This window comes from Sciurus vulgaris (genome assembly GCF_902686455.1).
Source record: "Sciurus vulgaris genome assembly, chromosome: 3".
Taxonomy (NCBI): domain Eukaryota; kingdom Metazoa; phylum Chordata; class Mammalia; order Rodentia; family Sciuridae; genus Sciurus; species Sciurus vulgaris.
Genome location: NC_136463.1, coordinates 63,998,357 through 64,014,809, shown reverse-complemented (window position 1 = coordinate 64,014,809; position 16,453 = coordinate 63,998,357). Strand labels below are relative to the sequence as shown.

The window sequence follows — 16,453 nt, the reverse complement described above, 5'->3', positions numbered from 1 at the left end:
AGTCCGAACTTGCCACATGACGATGTTGGGCAAATTCTCAAATTCCGTCACAGTCCAGATTCCTCACCTGTAAAATGGGCCTTCAGCTTGCATAAGGGGGTCTTAGGACCATTTAGGAAAGAGGGTTTGGCATAAAGTACATGCTCAAGTCCTCACAGGCACTTCCCGCTATGGGGTCCTCTAACCTGTCAGGCAGGCCTGTGAGCTTTCTGCATGGTTATGTACAAACAGGTGTCTTCTTTGCTGGATGACATTCTTTCCTGCCCACATGTCCGGTAGCAGCACGTGCTGTGTGAAGGCCATACTGCATTCTGTTGTGTTTGCCTGGATCTTCCCCTGCTGTTGGGCGTTTGGGTTATTTCCAGTTCTTTGCTGCCGAAAATGATGGAGCTGTGAATATCAGCAGGCTTATTTTTTATGAGGCCCTACTAGAACATAATTATGGGGGTGGAATCTATAGCGTGGGCAGCACACATCCACTGGACCCCAGAGCTAGCCAAGGGTTTCCATGCCTCTGGGACGATCTGTCCTTGTAGCCTGAAGCAAAATCCATCATCCCTGGGAAGATGCCGAGGTGACTCTTGTTTACCATTGTCCCAGTCCCTCACCTGAGGGGTAAGCAGCTAACAGATTAATGCCCCTGTGTCCTCTCTCTTGTAGAAAGTCTGCACCAAATGTGGGATCGAGACCTCCCCTGGCCAGAAGCGGCCCCTGTGGCTGTGTAAGATCTGCAGTGAGCAAAGAGAGGTAGGGCAGCGGGGTCTGGGCACACTCCTGTGTGGGGATTACATGGTTGGTTGCTGGCAGCGGCCTCTCTGGAGGTCAAGGAGCAACCATCCAGGGGTGTCCAGGGAAGAAGGGTGGGAAGGAACAACTGGCTTGGTTTGCCCACCACATCCATATGGGCCCTGCTTCTATGCTTGTGGGGTCTGTGGTTTCAGTGGTATGTGGCAATTGGAGGGGGCCTGTAACTGCAGCGATTGTAGTAGCTGCCCAGGTTGAATGTTTACTAAGCTCTTGACCTTATGCTGATAAGTCCCTTAGGTTTATATGTTCATTTCCTCCTTATTCAGCTCTATCAGTGGGCATTATTTGTGTCTCTTTTTCCTGATTGGGAAATGGAGGCACAGTGGCTCCGTGACTTGTGGACACTGAGCTAGTGGTGGGCGGCTGCGGGTAGTCGGAAACCAGGCGTAGCCAGGGCCTGCTGCAGTGTGGCCACCCCCAGGTCCTTTCTGGGGCTAGGGTTCTGTCATTTCCTATTCGGACCCCATTTCAGGGGAGGAAATTGAGGGTGAACGAGGCAGAAGCAGGGGGCAAGGGGAGGCTAGAACTGTGTCTCCCAGCCCCAAGCTAAGGGCTTTCCTCATTACCCCATGATCAGAAAGTGGATCAGAAACAATAGGACTAGACAGGTGGCTTCTGGGGAGGGCCATGGGGAGGCAGAATGCAGACAGAAGGAGACTGGTCAAGGGAGCATGTCCCTGACTTTCCAGATATGGGTTTATCTTTCTATTTATTTTTCTTGGCACTTAGTATGTGCTCAACATCGGAGGATCCATGAAATTTAGCAGTCCTGGAAAATGCTCACTCATAGCACCTTTGAACGTTGCTGTTGTGCCATTTCATCTTTCCCCTTCTGAAGATCATACGTTTGGCAACTTCTTCGTCCATCCTGTCCAGCTCCCTGGGCTCTCTGCCCACAGGTGGTGCTTCCTCACCCCCAGCCCTCTTCCAGCTGTGAAACCTCCTCACCAGCCCCATTTTTAGTGTCTTGGCCCTGGCCCTCCACCTCTCACGGGGCCCTTAAGTCCCTGAATCCTGGAGGGACCATCTCCCAGCTGCCTCCACCTGCTTCTGGGTCTGGCCCTCTGCCAGCAGGGCCTTCCCATCACAAGATATATTGAGAGATACATCTTAGTTTTGAACACATGTAATTTTCCTTTTGTTGTTTTAAAAATATTTCCATCTGTCATTGCTGTGTTTGGAAGAGAGAATGCAACAAACAGAGCCTGGGAGAATGAACTAGTCTTTGGTCTTGCCTGGTGTTCCCTGTGCCTTGTCCCCAAATGATGACAATACCTGCTTCATGGAGATGCTGCAAGAATTCAGCAAGATCTTTAAAGGGTGCTAAAATGTCTGGCACTCCTTAAATATTAGAAACTTCTCTTCCCCCCATTCAGAAAGTCCCTCTTTGAACAGGAGGCCTTTGGGTCTTCAGTGAAGCCCTTTCAAGGTTCTGATGTTTAATATCCTCCAGGCAGGAAATTCCTTCACGCGTGATCTTGTGGGGAGACACTTTTGCAGGATGAAATGATGGTTACAAGTGAGCTGTGGGAGGTCAGAGGTCAAGAAGCTGTCAAGGAAAAGAAAGTGGGGAAGGAAAGACAAATTTTGCAGACTTAATCAGCTAGCGGAGGGCCGCTGAGGCCACTGCTCTGCCCAGCCACATCACGAGTTACCTCCATGCTCCTTAATAGTCCTGACCTACCACATGCAGGGAAGGCCCCCTCCAGCCTTTCCTAATCTCCAGAGCACTCCAGGGCCCAGAAAAGTCCAAAATAGCTTAGGATGAATTTTCTTATCTTTCCCAAGGCAAAGAATATGAGGTTATGCATTAGGCTATCAGTTTGTCCTTGAATTTTTAGAAGCCAATAAAACTTAGCAAGATCAAGAATGTTCCTTGTCCTCAGCGTCAGGCATTCTTTGGACACATAGTAGGTAGGGATGGGGCTGTGAATGTGCTCATGCTATATGAGCCGACGGGTACCACATCCATGTGCCGTGTTTTCTGTCTGCTTTTGGGGTGGGAAGAGGGGCAGGGTGAAAGGTTTCCTAATGCCTTTTTTTCTTAGAAAAGTATCTAGTCATAAAGAGATAGCATAATAGGGCATTTAAAATGTCAGATTTTAAGCACTGGTTCTGAGACTATGATAAGCTGGTTCTGAGACTGTGATAAGAATTTGGCATTCTGTCCCACAGCAAAGGCCAAATCCTAATGGAAGAACTTGGGTTTTCTGATGGAAACTTGTTCCACTCTGCCCAGGTGCTCTGATCTTCCTTTCCTTTTGGTGCTTCACTTCCATCATCTCTTGCTATCATTTTTTTTTTTTTTTCTGGAATGAGTCAAATGCGGGTCAAATGTTCCTGGGACTGTCAGTTTGGTATTGCTGCCCATTTTATGCACTTTCCCATTTTGAGCAACGTGAGCCTTAGTCCCTCCTCTCTTGAGGAGTTTATAATCTAATACATTTATTCATTCAGGTAATCAACACATATTTTATTGAGCATCTTCTATGTGCCAGGCCAAACTGCTTCTCTAATGGGAGAGAAAGAACACATGCAGAGTCAAGTACATTCTGTAACCTCAGAGATGACAATGAAGTGCTCAAGGCAAAGAGGAAAAGAGGTGTTGAGAGCAGTAGTAGGGTCACAGAGGGGCTCACTGATAGAAGGATGTTTGAGCAGAGATCTGAAGCACACTCTGTGACTGTGGGGAGGGCACATGGCAAGTAGAGGGTACAGGAAGTGCAAAGGCCCTGGGTGGGTTTGTGCTTGGTGGATTTGAGCAGCAGCAAGGAGTCCAGCTGAACTGGAGTGACATCAGGGTTGGAGAGGTGTTCAGAGATGTATGAGGAGGTAAGATCATAGTGATCCTTTTAGACCTCTGTGAGCACTTTGGCTTTTATAGTCAGTGAAGCGAGGAGCCCTTGGAGGGTGTCAGGGAGAGGAGGGATGTGATCTCTCCATCCCTGCTCTTAAAGGACGCTGGCCGCTGTGCTGAGAATAAATCATAGGCTATCATGTCAGAGCAGTATACAGTATTTTATTTTTCCTATTGAATGTTGCTCAGGTATCTAAGTTTTTTATCAGTTGCTACCCTTAGAAGCTTTCATTTTTACAATGTGTATATATTTTTGTCTTTTCTGGAATTAATATGGATCATCAAGAAACCTTTATAATGTTTAGAGAAGCATTAAAAAAAAAACCTCTAAAAAAAATCCATAATCTTACTATCCAAAGAAACTGCTGTCAACATTTTGGCATATTTGCCTCTTTCTGTGCCTTTCTTGTTTAGACTGTTGAACCTGTGTTTTCAATCAACATTGGATCTTAAGTATTTCCCAATGTAATCAAGAACTCTTTGTAAACATTCTCAACCATAGTCTGTCATATGGCTCTTCTAATTTAGGACATTTGTTTCCATTTCTTTCTCTTATTAGCAACTGTATGTAAAACTTTTTGCATGCATTTTATTTAATTGAATTCCTTCACGTATTTATTTTGCAGCGCGGGGGATGGGACCCAGGGCCTGGTGCGTTCCAGGCAAGTGTACCACCACTGGGCGACAACCCAGCCTTGGCCTACCTTTTAGATTTCAGCCTCAGAATGAATTCCTAGGGTTCACTTTCCCTCTTTCCTGATAGACCCTGGCATTATTGTTTTTATTTAATTCATAAGTACCTGGTGTGCAATTTGATGCAATTTTTCAAAATAAGGGCACGTGGATGGTATGTTTTCTGAGTCCTTTGCTCTCTGATAACCATTGCCTTGCTACATAAAGCACAACTTGACTGATAATACAGTTGATCAGAATATTTCCCACTCAATTCTGTACCCTTTACTTCTTTGTCTACCTGAAGAACCATCATCAGGGAGAGTTGGCAATTAGGGGAAGTAATATCCAGGGAAGGAGAGAAACAAAACCTGTAAAAGAGACTATAGATAAGTTTTTTTTAAAATTAATTAATTAACTAAAAGAAGGAATAGAAATCAGATTGAACAGACCCTTTGAGAAAAGTATGGGTAAATTTGAAAAAGAACCATTGTCTTTCTAAAAATGAAAAAATATGAATGTATCATAAAACTCACTTGAACGATATACTTCAATCATTTCTTAGAGCAACAAACCTTGTCATTCTCATTTATGGCTACAGACATTGGCTTATCATTTGCCTTATCAATTTTTTTTTTTTTTTATTCCTGTTGGTGCTCCCAACTACCTTGTCTGTGATTTCCTAGAGCCCAGCTCTCAAAAATATGATGCAGGGTTGGGACTGGGGGACTGTAGCATGCACAAGCCCCTGGGTTCCAGCCCAGCACTGCAAAACAAAAATCAAACAAAAAAGAACACAATGCATCTGTGACTACACCAGACTCTATTTGCCTAACTAGCTGCTTGGCTTTTGTAAACTAGCCGTCTACACATGGATTCCATTTCCTACAGAATGTCCCTCTGTGTCCATTCTCATTCCAGGAACTCTGTGGACTGGCACTTTCTTTAGTCACTTGCCTGGTTTCCTTGCTGGCAAATTCATAAACTCTGACACGTGTTCAAGATTGAGAGAAACGAGAAAGGGAACCAAGTGTCCCTCCAGTGGGCTGGTTAGATAGCACATCAGGCTCATGGGGGAAGGGCCTCGGGAACCAGAAGGCAGTTCAAGGATGTGGCATGGAAGGACAAACAGAGGACACCCATGAAGTCACAGCTGAGAATAAGGACAAGACAAGAGCTAGTGGGCAGTGGCACAGTGTAAAGTTTGGTCCCGGGGATTGAACCAGGGGCACTCCACCACTGAGCCACATCCCTAACCCTTTGTTTTTTTTTTTTTTTATTTTGAGACAGGGTCTCACTAAGTTGCTTAGGGCCTCACTAAGCGGCCCAGGCTGACCTCAAACCTGCCTTAGCTTCATGATCTGCTGGGATTCCAGGTGTGGGCCACCAGGCCTTGCCTCAATATTATGATTTTGAAATTCATCACGTTGATGCGCCTGGCCATATTCGTTCCTCTCGCTGCTGTCTGGGTTCCCTGTGATGAATACAGCCCTAGCTGCTTATTCCTTCTGTTGATTTGTCAGTGACTCCGCTCCTTTGCTGTTAGGAATAATTCTCCTGTCACCCTCCATCTCTCCCAGAACACATGTATGAGAGTTTCTTCAGCGTCTACACCTGAGAGGGTGTCTCTTGGGCCCAGGACATGTGCTCACGTTCAGCTTCATTAGGTATTCCCAATCATATTCCAAAGCAGGTGGACCAACGGGTGCTCCTGCGAGCAGGTGACCAGAGTTCTCTCTCCAGCCACTTCCCTGTTCTCCCTGGTCTTTTCTGCTCTCCTGCCTCGGCTTGGGTCCTCCATCTTCCCCTCCTTTGGCCTGTGTTCTTCTTTTGGCTGGTTCATAGACAGACAGTCTTCAGCTTTCCAAGGTGCCAGTCGTCTACTTCTCTCCGAAACCTGGCGTGCACATTCACAGGTACTGACATTCTCCAGGCTTTGCTCTCTGAGTCTTCTGAATGGCACGTGCCCCGCCACTGCTCTGGTAGTTTTCCCTGGCCCCAATGCGTTCTCAGGTGCGTCTCAGGTGTGTTGAACTCAGTCCTCCAGGGTTGACCCAGAGGCTATGGACAGATCTCTCCCAGCACTTCCCTTTGTCCGGGATTTCACCTGTGATGCTCTGCTCCGTGGAGGAGGCCCCTTTGGCTCTCCTGTGCCTGGGCCTTCAAGGGCCTTTGGAACTGGGGAGGACATGAAGGACAGTAGCCCCCGGTCTGTGCCTTCCCCTCAGCTCTCCCACACCGAGCCTGATGAAATCCACCTTCCCAGATGCAGTGCACATTGCCGGCCTGGCTGTGTCTGGGAGTCAGATCTCCTGGGGACAATGGCAGGGCTGCAGGAGGGAGGACAGCCCCTGTGTGGTTCCAGAAACCTGCACCCTGCTGGGTCAGGAAGGCTGCTCCGGAGGCTTCTGAGCCCTTTCCCTGCCCCCTGACAGACAGGCAAGTCCTCCATGTGCCACCACACACTCTACCCATCCGTCACCTGTGATTGAGAGGTGCTGTCTGGGGCCCCACTGTCATATCCCTCCCACTCTGGCAACTGTGATCTTTTTTCCACCTCTTTTCACGGGTGTGTTAGTTGGGGTTGGGAGGGACTGTGGGAGGAGGGGTGGACTTCTAAACACACAATGTTGCAAATTGAAAATTCATTTAATTTATCAGTTAGCCTTTTGTCTCTACCCATTTTCAAAAAACCAGAGTGACTCAGTGAACACTGTAATGTAATCAGGGGAAAAACTAAATGGATTCCCCCGGATTCTAGAAACCCTTCCTCCAGCCTCTAACAGGTACCTGTGGCATAAGAAGGTTTTGGCGGACTCAGGTGGGGGTGAGCTAGGAAGGGGTAAAGACCAATTTGTAGGTAATTGAAAGCTGATTAATACAATTAGAGCATTCCCCTTTGTTCAGCCTTGGCTTAGCGTTCAGATCTCATACTCACCCTGATTAGAGGCCAACACTTACTCAGTCTCCCGCAGTGTTTTGCATATAAAGGTGCTCAGGAAATGTTTGCTGGTTGAAAGAGAAATTTGCAAAGAAATGTCCTTGCTCTGATCGCTTTAGAACCTTTTCCCAGCAGGTGCTTTTGATTTCCCTGGAGTTTTATAGCAGGCAACCCTGGCTGGGGCCAAAGTGCCCATGAGACAGCGTCTGTGTTCCCTCCGCCTGGCCCCCCTCTTCTACTTGTTGATTGACAGGCAGAGGGAATTGTGAAAAAGGAAAGTGACTCCCCAAGTAATACTGAAACTATCTCCAGCTCACAGAGAGTCAGGAGAACCAGGGACTCTCCCCTCCCCAGCCAGTCTCTGATGGTAACTAGCTGTGCCAGCCGAGCCCAGCATCCTTGGCACCTGCCTGCCGAGAGGGTGGCCTGTGCTTGCTGCAAGCTGCCATCTGCTTCTCCACGCTGGTTCTCTCCTGGTCCCGCTGTTACTTGCAGTTTGGATTTTTGCTGCAAACAGCTTTGCCTGAGGGCCCCCTCCGCAGGCCCGTGAGTGCGCTCAGGAGTGGGTGGCTGGCGCTGGGGCGGATGGCTGCCTGAGCACCCTGCCATCTGCGCCTGGCTCACTCTGGGCTGCTGTCGCGGCGTCCCCGGGGGACCCGGATGGTCACACTTCCTCAGTGTGTTGGTTGCCTCCCACGCCACTGTGGCTCTGCCAGGAGACCCGCTATGCGTGCTGCCTCCCAGCCTCCCACACACATACAGGTGGCAGAAGGAGGAGGCTCCTGACGCCCAGCAACCCTCAGAGCACTCTTCCTAGTTCAGACCCCCCGATGCTCCCTCTCCTGGATACTGAACCTCCCACCCAATTCCCCACCCTTTATTTTGGGTGCCTACCCAAGTGTCTGCACTGGAGAAAGAGTTTTTCTCTGTGATGTGCTGGCCAACCCAAGAGAGGCCTGACGCCATCGGCACGCTGCTTTAGTCCTCCGAGCTAATTGCCTGTACCATGCGCACCAAAGCAGCCCAATTATTGATAGCGGGCATCAGCTGAGTGCCATCTAGAGCCAAGCTGTGAACATCTCTCATCCTCACAGGAACACAGTGATATACACAGAAGGAGCTATTGTTCCCTGTGACAGATGCAGAAACTGAGGCTCAGAGAAGGGAGGCCACTAACCCGAACATCAGAGAGTAATTGATGAAGCCAGAAGTTGAAACCAGATGTACCTTCCTGCAAACACTGGGCAACGACTTATTTTCTGTTCTTCTTCATTCATCCAATATTCCAGTATTCGTCAGGTATAACAGGCCAGGCACTGCGTTAGGCCCTTGGAAAACAGCAATAAGCAAAACACCCCAATATTCCTGCCCAGGGCTTATGTTCTGATAAGAGGCCAGGGATAAAAAGTAAGAATCAGACAGTAAAACTTGAGCAAATTATACAGCCTGCTGGATGGAAACAAAAAAAAAAGTAGCACGGGGGTCAGGAGTGTTGGGCATGGGAGGGAGGGAGGTAGTCATGTTAAAGTCACACTCATCAGGGTGGCTGTTATAGAAAAGCAGAAACTACCAAGTGTTGGTGAGACTGTGGAGAGATCAGAACCCTGTGCGCTGAGGGTCAGGGTGTGAAATGGTGCAGCACTGTGGACAGCAGCATGGTGGTGGCTGGTTCCTCAAAAAATTAGGTGGAATTACCCAGTCTCCAGGATCTCTACCTCAGGGCATCTCTGCAAAGGAATTGAAAGCAGGGACTCAAACAGATACTGGTACACACGTGTTCATAGCAGCGTTATTCACAATAGCCCAAACATGGAAGCAACCCAAGTGTCTATCATCAGATGAATGGATAAACAAAATGTGGTACATACATAATATTATTCATATTATTTGGCCTCAAAAAGAAATGATATTCTGACATATGCTGCTGCCTGGATGAACCTCGAGGACATTGTGCTGAGTGAAATAAACCATTTATAAAAGGAAAATACCATAGGATGCCACTCAGATGAGATGTCTAGAGCAGTCAGATTCATAGGGATGGGAAGTAGGATAGCAGGTGCCGGGGGCTGGGAGGTAGTGTTCAGTGGTGCAGAGTCGCAGTCTGGGAAGATGAAGAAGTTCAGGAGGTGCGCCTGAACTGTGTACCAAAAAACGGTTAGACTGGCAGATTCTATGTGCTGTATGTTTTAACCACGGTTAAGAGAAAAATATAAAGTACATTAGCCAGGATGGGCCTCTTTGAGAAGGTTCAGTTCCGGCAAAGACTTGAGGCGGGCTGGGCAAGGGGGACGGTCAGCCTGACGTATCCGTAGAGCGCGGAGCTCCCCACCTTCTAGGTGCCGAGCCCTGGGCTTCCCTGAGGCGAGTGCTGGGAGTGGTAGCAGAAGGCTTTTTGGGGTCGACACGGCCCACAGCTCCTAGCGTTTGGCTCTGTCTCTCTACCAGCATCCCCCAGATACTCAGTCACATTAGCTATGCTCAGAGGTTGGTGGTGTTGGGAACACTCTAGTCTGTGGGCCAGTCTTGACCACAGCAGGGTGCAGGGTCCTTCTCTGTCTCCATGGGGCAGCTGATGTGATACTGTCCTGATGCAGCCCCCACCGCCCCTCTGTGCCTGCCTGTGGGGCAGGCCACATCCTGCTGTGGTACCCTCCCATGCATGCCCCTGGGGAAGGGAGTATAAAGCAGGGAGGAATCATCTGAATGTAGTCTTTCTTGTATTAATTTGAATAAAAATTGGATCCAACTTTCCTGCCCATTTTTTAGATGCCAAGTGACATTGGCTGGCACAGTCGGGCCCCTCCCCCTAGCCAGCTGTCTCACAGATGGAGACTGGGGAATTGAGGGTGGTTCCATCCTTCAGGAAGTATTTATTAAGCTCCTAGGTGGTGCTGAGCTCTGGAACAACACACCCATCCCCTCTCCTATGCACATCCTACTGAGCTGCCAGAAATTTCATCGAATGAGGAAGGGAAACAGGAAGAACTGGCCTTTGCGTGAGATCCTTCTGCAGGCTGGGCACAAGACTCAGTGAGATGGGTATTAATGTCCTATTTTCTAGCTAAATGGAAGCTCCTGGACCTTCAATGACAAGTCCATGGTGGCATTTCCAGGACATGCAGAGCTGGCATGTGAACCTGGGCTATTCAACAGGCTCTTTCCTCTAGACCAGCTTCCGCCTCATGATTTCTACCACACCAGTGACCCCCACCTCAGCAATAAGTCCACAGACTTCCCGCTCCAGGACTGACCTGCAGGTTGGAGGAAGGACAGATGAACAGAGGTGGTCCTTCAGCCTCATCTTCCCCCAGTGATTCCCAACTCTGGAGATTCCAGGTCCCTGCCGCCTCTTGCCCTGACTTTATAAGTCTTTTATATCACAGAGTTGGTCAATGCACCCACAACTAACACCCAGCCTGGCCCTGACCCTTATCTAACTATTTGCATCTCTGACTCTTGCTTTGGGTCTCAGGACTTGGTTATCCCTCTGAACCTTGAACTTCTGCCTGTGCTCCTAACACTGCATCAGCTTGAGGTCAGTGTCATGGTCATGGTCATGGGCTAGCTCCCAGTACTCTCTGTTTGCAAAAGAAATCACAAAGCCTCTTCTGTAGGAGTCTCAGCTGGTACCTCTTCCTGTTGCCGCTGGCACCACGTGAGCTCCTTCTCAGCTTCATCTCCCGTGCATGCCCTTCAACCCAGCGAGTGGGGCACACTTGCTCTCCAGGAAACATGCCAGGAATACATGTTGCAGCATTTCTTGTAATAGCAAAAAATCTGGAAACAACCCAAATGCCCTTTTACAGGAGAATGGATAGATCGATTCTGGTAATGAAAAACTATATAGCAGAGAAAACAGGCAGCTAAGCTCACCAAAGGTTGACTCAGAAAGACAATAAGAAAAAAATAGCAAGTTTCCAAAGAATGAACAATGACTCAAAAACATGACATTCAAAAAACAGGTAATAAGGAATGCTTACTTAATTTAGAAATGCATTCACTGGAGTAACTTTGTTTTGGTTTGGTATTGGGGAGTGAACCCAGGGGCACATTACCATTAAGCCACATCCCTAGCCCTTCTTTATATTTTATTTTGAGGCAGGGTTTCACTAAGTTGATTAGGGCCTTGCTAAGTTGCTGAGGCTGGCCTCAAACTTGCAATCCTCTTGCCTCAGCCTCCCAAGTGACTAGGATTACAGGCCTGTACTACTGAACCTGAATGGAGTTTTTTGTCTTGTCTTGTTTTGTTCTTTTTAATTGAAAACAAAAAGCAAGAGATTGCTTACCACAGAATTCCAGATGCTGCTTACCTTTGGAAGGGAGGGTGGGCTTGCGGGGTCTTCTCAGATATTTGGTTTCTTGATGAGTTTACAGGTGTTAACTCGGATATGATTCTTTGCAATGTGCTATGTGTGAAACGTTTTCATACGTATGCTAGATTTCACAGGCACAAACCCAAAAGATACAGGAGATCACAAAAATCAGACAATAATAAGCTCAAATCAGTGATATGGAGGAAATCCTGTAAGGTCTCCCAGATTGCTGGGGGCTGGGGGAATTGAAAAACTGAACTAGATTAGGGAAGGCTGAACGTGGAGAGCAGAGAAGACCATGCAACCTCAGAATTAGAGGTTTTCCCAAGGAGGGACCGAGACTGGATTGGAAATGAAGCAATAATCGAATGCGTGAAGGAGGAAGCATCCTTGAACGGAAGCCCCCCTGCTCCCCTGCCCAGGAGGGGTCAGCTCAGAAACGGTTTCACTTTGGCTTTGGAACATATTTCTGAGACTGTGTTTAAACATAGACATATTTGTTGTTCTGGGAATTGAATCAAAATCATGAAGCTCCTCTGTAAAGACCTGGCTGGGTGTAATTGGCCTGTCCAATTTTCTGCTTCCAGCCTCTATTCATTTCCTGTGTGCAGCCCACTCCATCTGGGGACAGAGCTTGGCTTCCCCACCAAACCTCACCAAAACAGGTTCTCTCAGACCTGTGTGGGAACAGGGAATTCAGAAAGATTTCATGCTGTTCAAGAATTAAGGGTTAAGGGGAAGCGTTTGCAAAATGTTGAGAGTGCAAATAATTAAGAACAGTGGCTCAGAGTCTTTCGCCTCCTTGGATTTGCCAAACTTGCAAGACCATCAGGACAAAGGGAGGAGATGTCACTGGGGGCTGGAGGGAGAAGATAAGCGTCCGTTTTTAGTGATTTGTGGGAACCTTTCCACACCCCAGAGAATGTGGGAGATGCAAGGGCTGAGGTTTCGACCACAGGACACAGACCCCAAGGATGGGCTACGAGGAGCGGGTGAGGCTAGGCTCTGAGCTTAGCAAGCCTGCCCCAGGGCCTCTCCCTAATCCAGGGTGCACAGGCCCATGGCTGTCTTGGGGAGCCAGCGAGGGAGGCTCCTCCCGTGATGCTTGCAAACGCGCCTCACCAGTAACTGTGGTGATCGTGCAGAAACCTCACCAGAGCAGCCCCTCGCCAGGGGTTAATGGAAGCCAAAGCATTTCCTCTGGTTCTGAAATGATCCAGCCAAGGTGTTTAAATTATCTGTCAAGAAAACAGATAGCACCCTCATCATATTTTCTCTCACTGCATTTTTTCCTTTCCGCTGTGCTGGCGATTGCCTGCCTCCCAGACTGACCTGGTTGCTCAAAAACCTCACTTGAAATGAAGAGGAAACTCGGAAAACCTGTGCTCCACTGGGCTGGACAGGAAGAAAGGGCGGCTGTGTGAGCGCTCTGCCTTTGCTGGGGCTGGATCTCCAGCCTGCCTTCTGTTCTGGGGAGGTCTGGGGCCTTGCACAGAGCCTTGGCGAACCTAGACAGGAGCCAGCCAGCCACTAGCAAGACCCAGAGGCCGGCAACTCTCCAGGCAGAATGAATTTGTTCACTGCTGCGGGGCAGGTGTGCTCTGGCTCACACACACAAACACAAATCTGTGAGTTGGTTTTGGTTTTGGTATGGGGCATTAAACTCAGGGGTGTTCTACCACTGAGCCACATCCTCATCCCTTTTTATTTTTATTTTTGCTAAGGCTGGCCTCGAACTTGCTATTCTCCTGCCTCAGCCTCCCCAGTTGCTAGGATTACAGGTGTGTGCCTCCATGCCCAGCTCTCCAGGGGATTTGAAAGTGTTATCCTGGGACTTGGAGTATAGCTTAGTGGTAGAGCATGTTTGAGTCCCACTACTGTAATTTTTTAGAAATTCTTTAAAATACAAATATGCTAATGCTTTGGGGGGAGGGGGTTCTCAGCTTCAATTAGGAGATAACACTTTAGGCAGGATCAGAACCAAATTGTTATCTGGGCCAGAAGAAGGGAGCAGGAGACCCAGGCCTTGACAGCTTTACCCAGCAAGTCTGACACTTCTCAAACCACCTCTTCCGAGGGCTCCAGATGACTGGCTTTGCTGAACGTGGCCAGAGGAATGTATGCAGTGGCTCTCCCTGGGGTGGGGTGGATGTGAGCTACACCAACCCAGACCACGACCATGCTCCCGGAGAGAAAAACAGCTGTTTGCGGACTTAGGCCTACATGTGGTTTTAGTTTCCTAGCTCAACCTTTGTTTTTTTTTTTTTTTTTTTTTTTTTTTGGGGTGCTGGGGATCGAACCCAGGGTCTTGTGCTTACCGACTGAGCTATCTCCCCCGCCCCCACCTAGCTCAATCTTAACACGTAGGAGGAGCTTAATAGATGATATTTGAATGAATTAATAAACTCCCCCTTCAGAAGTTGTCCATGAACATCATCTTCCAGGGAAGCAAACAAAAAAAAAGATAATTACTCTAAACTTAATCCCTGCCAAAAGAAAAAAGGTAACAAAAATTGCAAACAAAACAAAAGGAAGGAATCAAGGAAAACAGGGAGGGGGAAGGAAAAGAGAAGGCAAGAAAACTGAGAAAATTAAATATGTCCAACGGTCTTTTTCTTTTTTCTTTTGAATTATTTATTTTTTTTTTTATTTTTTACAGACTGCATTTTGACTCATTGTACACGAATGGGGGACGTCATTTCGTTTCTGTGGTTGTGCACGATGTAGATTCACACCACTCTTGTAATCATACATGGACATAGAGCAATGCAGTCTGCCTCATTCCTCCATCTTCACACCCGCTCCCTCTCATATCCCTCCACGTAATCTAAAGGTCCTCCATTCTTCTCACCCCCATCCCTCCACCCCCATTATGTATCATCATCCACTTTTTCTTAGTTTTAATCTTACTGGTTGTCTTAGATATATACATACATGTATGTAACTTTTTGAATAGTCAAAGCAATGTTTGTCTAATTACTTCCATTATAATAGAAAAAAATATTAAACTCCCTCACCAGGAAGAATCCAATGCTTTTATTTCCAACCAGTTGATTGTCATTGAGATAATCTGAAATCCTGGATCAGATTATTAACTTTTTTAATTAATTTTTTTGTAGTTGTAGATGGACAGCATGACTTCACTTATTTATTTTTATGGGGTGCTGAGGATGGAACCCAGTGCCTCATACATGCTAGGCAAGGGCTCTACCACTGAGCTACAGCTCCAGTCCCAGATTATTGTTAACTTTAACTCTGTCCTTTTAACATAATTTCACATTTTTATGTTTTGTAGCTATATTTTCATTAGTTATTTGGACTGAATTCTGCCTTCGTCATGAATTTTTCTGCTCCCGTGAGTGCCCCCTGGCTGAGCTGTTTAGTTCTTCTATTGGCCAACAGACCTGTTATACCTTTAAGCAGTGTTTTAGGGGACGTGGATGCCTCTCTGAGTTGTCTTTTTGCCCATGGAGTCACAGTACCAGTTAGAGATCAGTCTCAGCCATTCTCTGGATGACAGAGGCAGGTGGAGCTACCACCCTAGGCTCTTAGAAGAGTAGATACCAGTCTCTTTCCTGTGCTGCTGCTGTGGTTATAGACCTGTGACCTGCTTTGTACCCTTGCTCAGAAAAACTGAACAAACATACTACCCATTGCACAGTAGTCATACCTGGGATGAATTGAGTCTCCATCCAACTTAAATGAGTCTGGAGGCTTGTGGGGCAGCAGGTAATTCAGCAATTAGCCAGAACTTGGGGGTAAGATGGTTCCAATCTGGTTTGAGTGACAGACAACATTTCTAGCAGAAAATAGTACTAGAGGGCTAGGGTTGTGTCTCAGTGGAAGAGTCCTTGCCTAGCATGCATGTGGCACTGTGTTTGATCCTCAGGACCACATAAAAGTAAATAAAATAAAGGTCCATCCACAACTAAAAAAAACAGAACTAGAAACAAAGATGCCTTTCAATGGATGAGTGGATAAAGAAGCTGTGGTGTATATATACAATGGAATATTATTCAGCCATAAAGAAGAATAATATTATGGTATTTTCAGAAAAAATGGATGAAATTGGAGAATATCATGCTAAGAAAAATAAGCCAATCCCAAAAAATCAAAAGCCAAATGTTTTCCCTGATAAGCAGATAATAATACATAATGGGGGTGAGGGGTGGTGGGTAAGAGAAGAATGGAGGAATTTTAGATTATGTAGAGGGAAATGAGAAGGAGGAGGCGGTGGGGGTATGAAAGATGGTGGAATGAGACAGACATCATTACCCTATGTCTGTGTATGATTACACAAATGGTATGAATCTACATCATGCACAACCATAGAAATGAAAAGTTGTACCCCATTTGTGTACAATGAATCAAAATGCAGTCTGTAAAAATAAAAAAAAATTTAAAAACTAAGAGATAAGTATTTAGGAAAGAATGGACTACTCAAACATGTTTAAAAGATGACAAAAAGTAATAAATGATCATAGAAATTAAAGCATAAAAAACAAACATGTATGTTGCATTAGTACATCTCACTTTGACTTGCTTTCAGTATTTCCATGGGCCCAAGGCACTTACAGAGTCCTATATTAGTTAGTTTTCTGTTACTATAACAAATACTCTAGATATTCAATTTAGGAAGAGAAAAGGTTTATTTTGACTAATCGTTTTGGAGGTTCCAGTCCAGGATCAGGCAGATCTGTTGCTTTTTGGCTTCTGGTTGAGAAGAGGGTCAGCACATATGGCAGGAGTGTGTGACCAAGAAAAACTGCTCATCTTGAGGCTGGGAAGTGAAAGGGGGAAAGAAAAAAGGGTTGGAAGTCCAACTGTCGCCTTCAAGGACACTCCCCCAGGACTTGACAACCT

The 16,453-nt window shown here is 46.9% G+C and overlaps 1 protein-coding gene across 10 annotated transcripts in view; it reads left to right on the top strand.

The window, feature by feature from the left end:
* The window catches only part of RPH3AL (rabphilin 3A like (without C2 domains)), a 259,447-nt gene that overhangs the window by 204,481 nt on the left and 38,513 nt on the right, over positions 1–16,453 (top strand). For 9 of the 10 annotated variants that reach the window (XM_079130960.1, XM_079130957.1, XM_079130958.1 and 6 more), the window contains exon 5: positions 661–747. The exons of the other annotated variant lie outside the window; for it this stretch is intronic. In XM_079130960.1, coding sequence (XP_078987086.1) covers positions 661–747 — 87 coding nt within the window. The remainder of the gene's footprint in view (positions 1–660; positions 748–16,453) is intronic. 10 annotated transcript variants of the gene reach the window in all.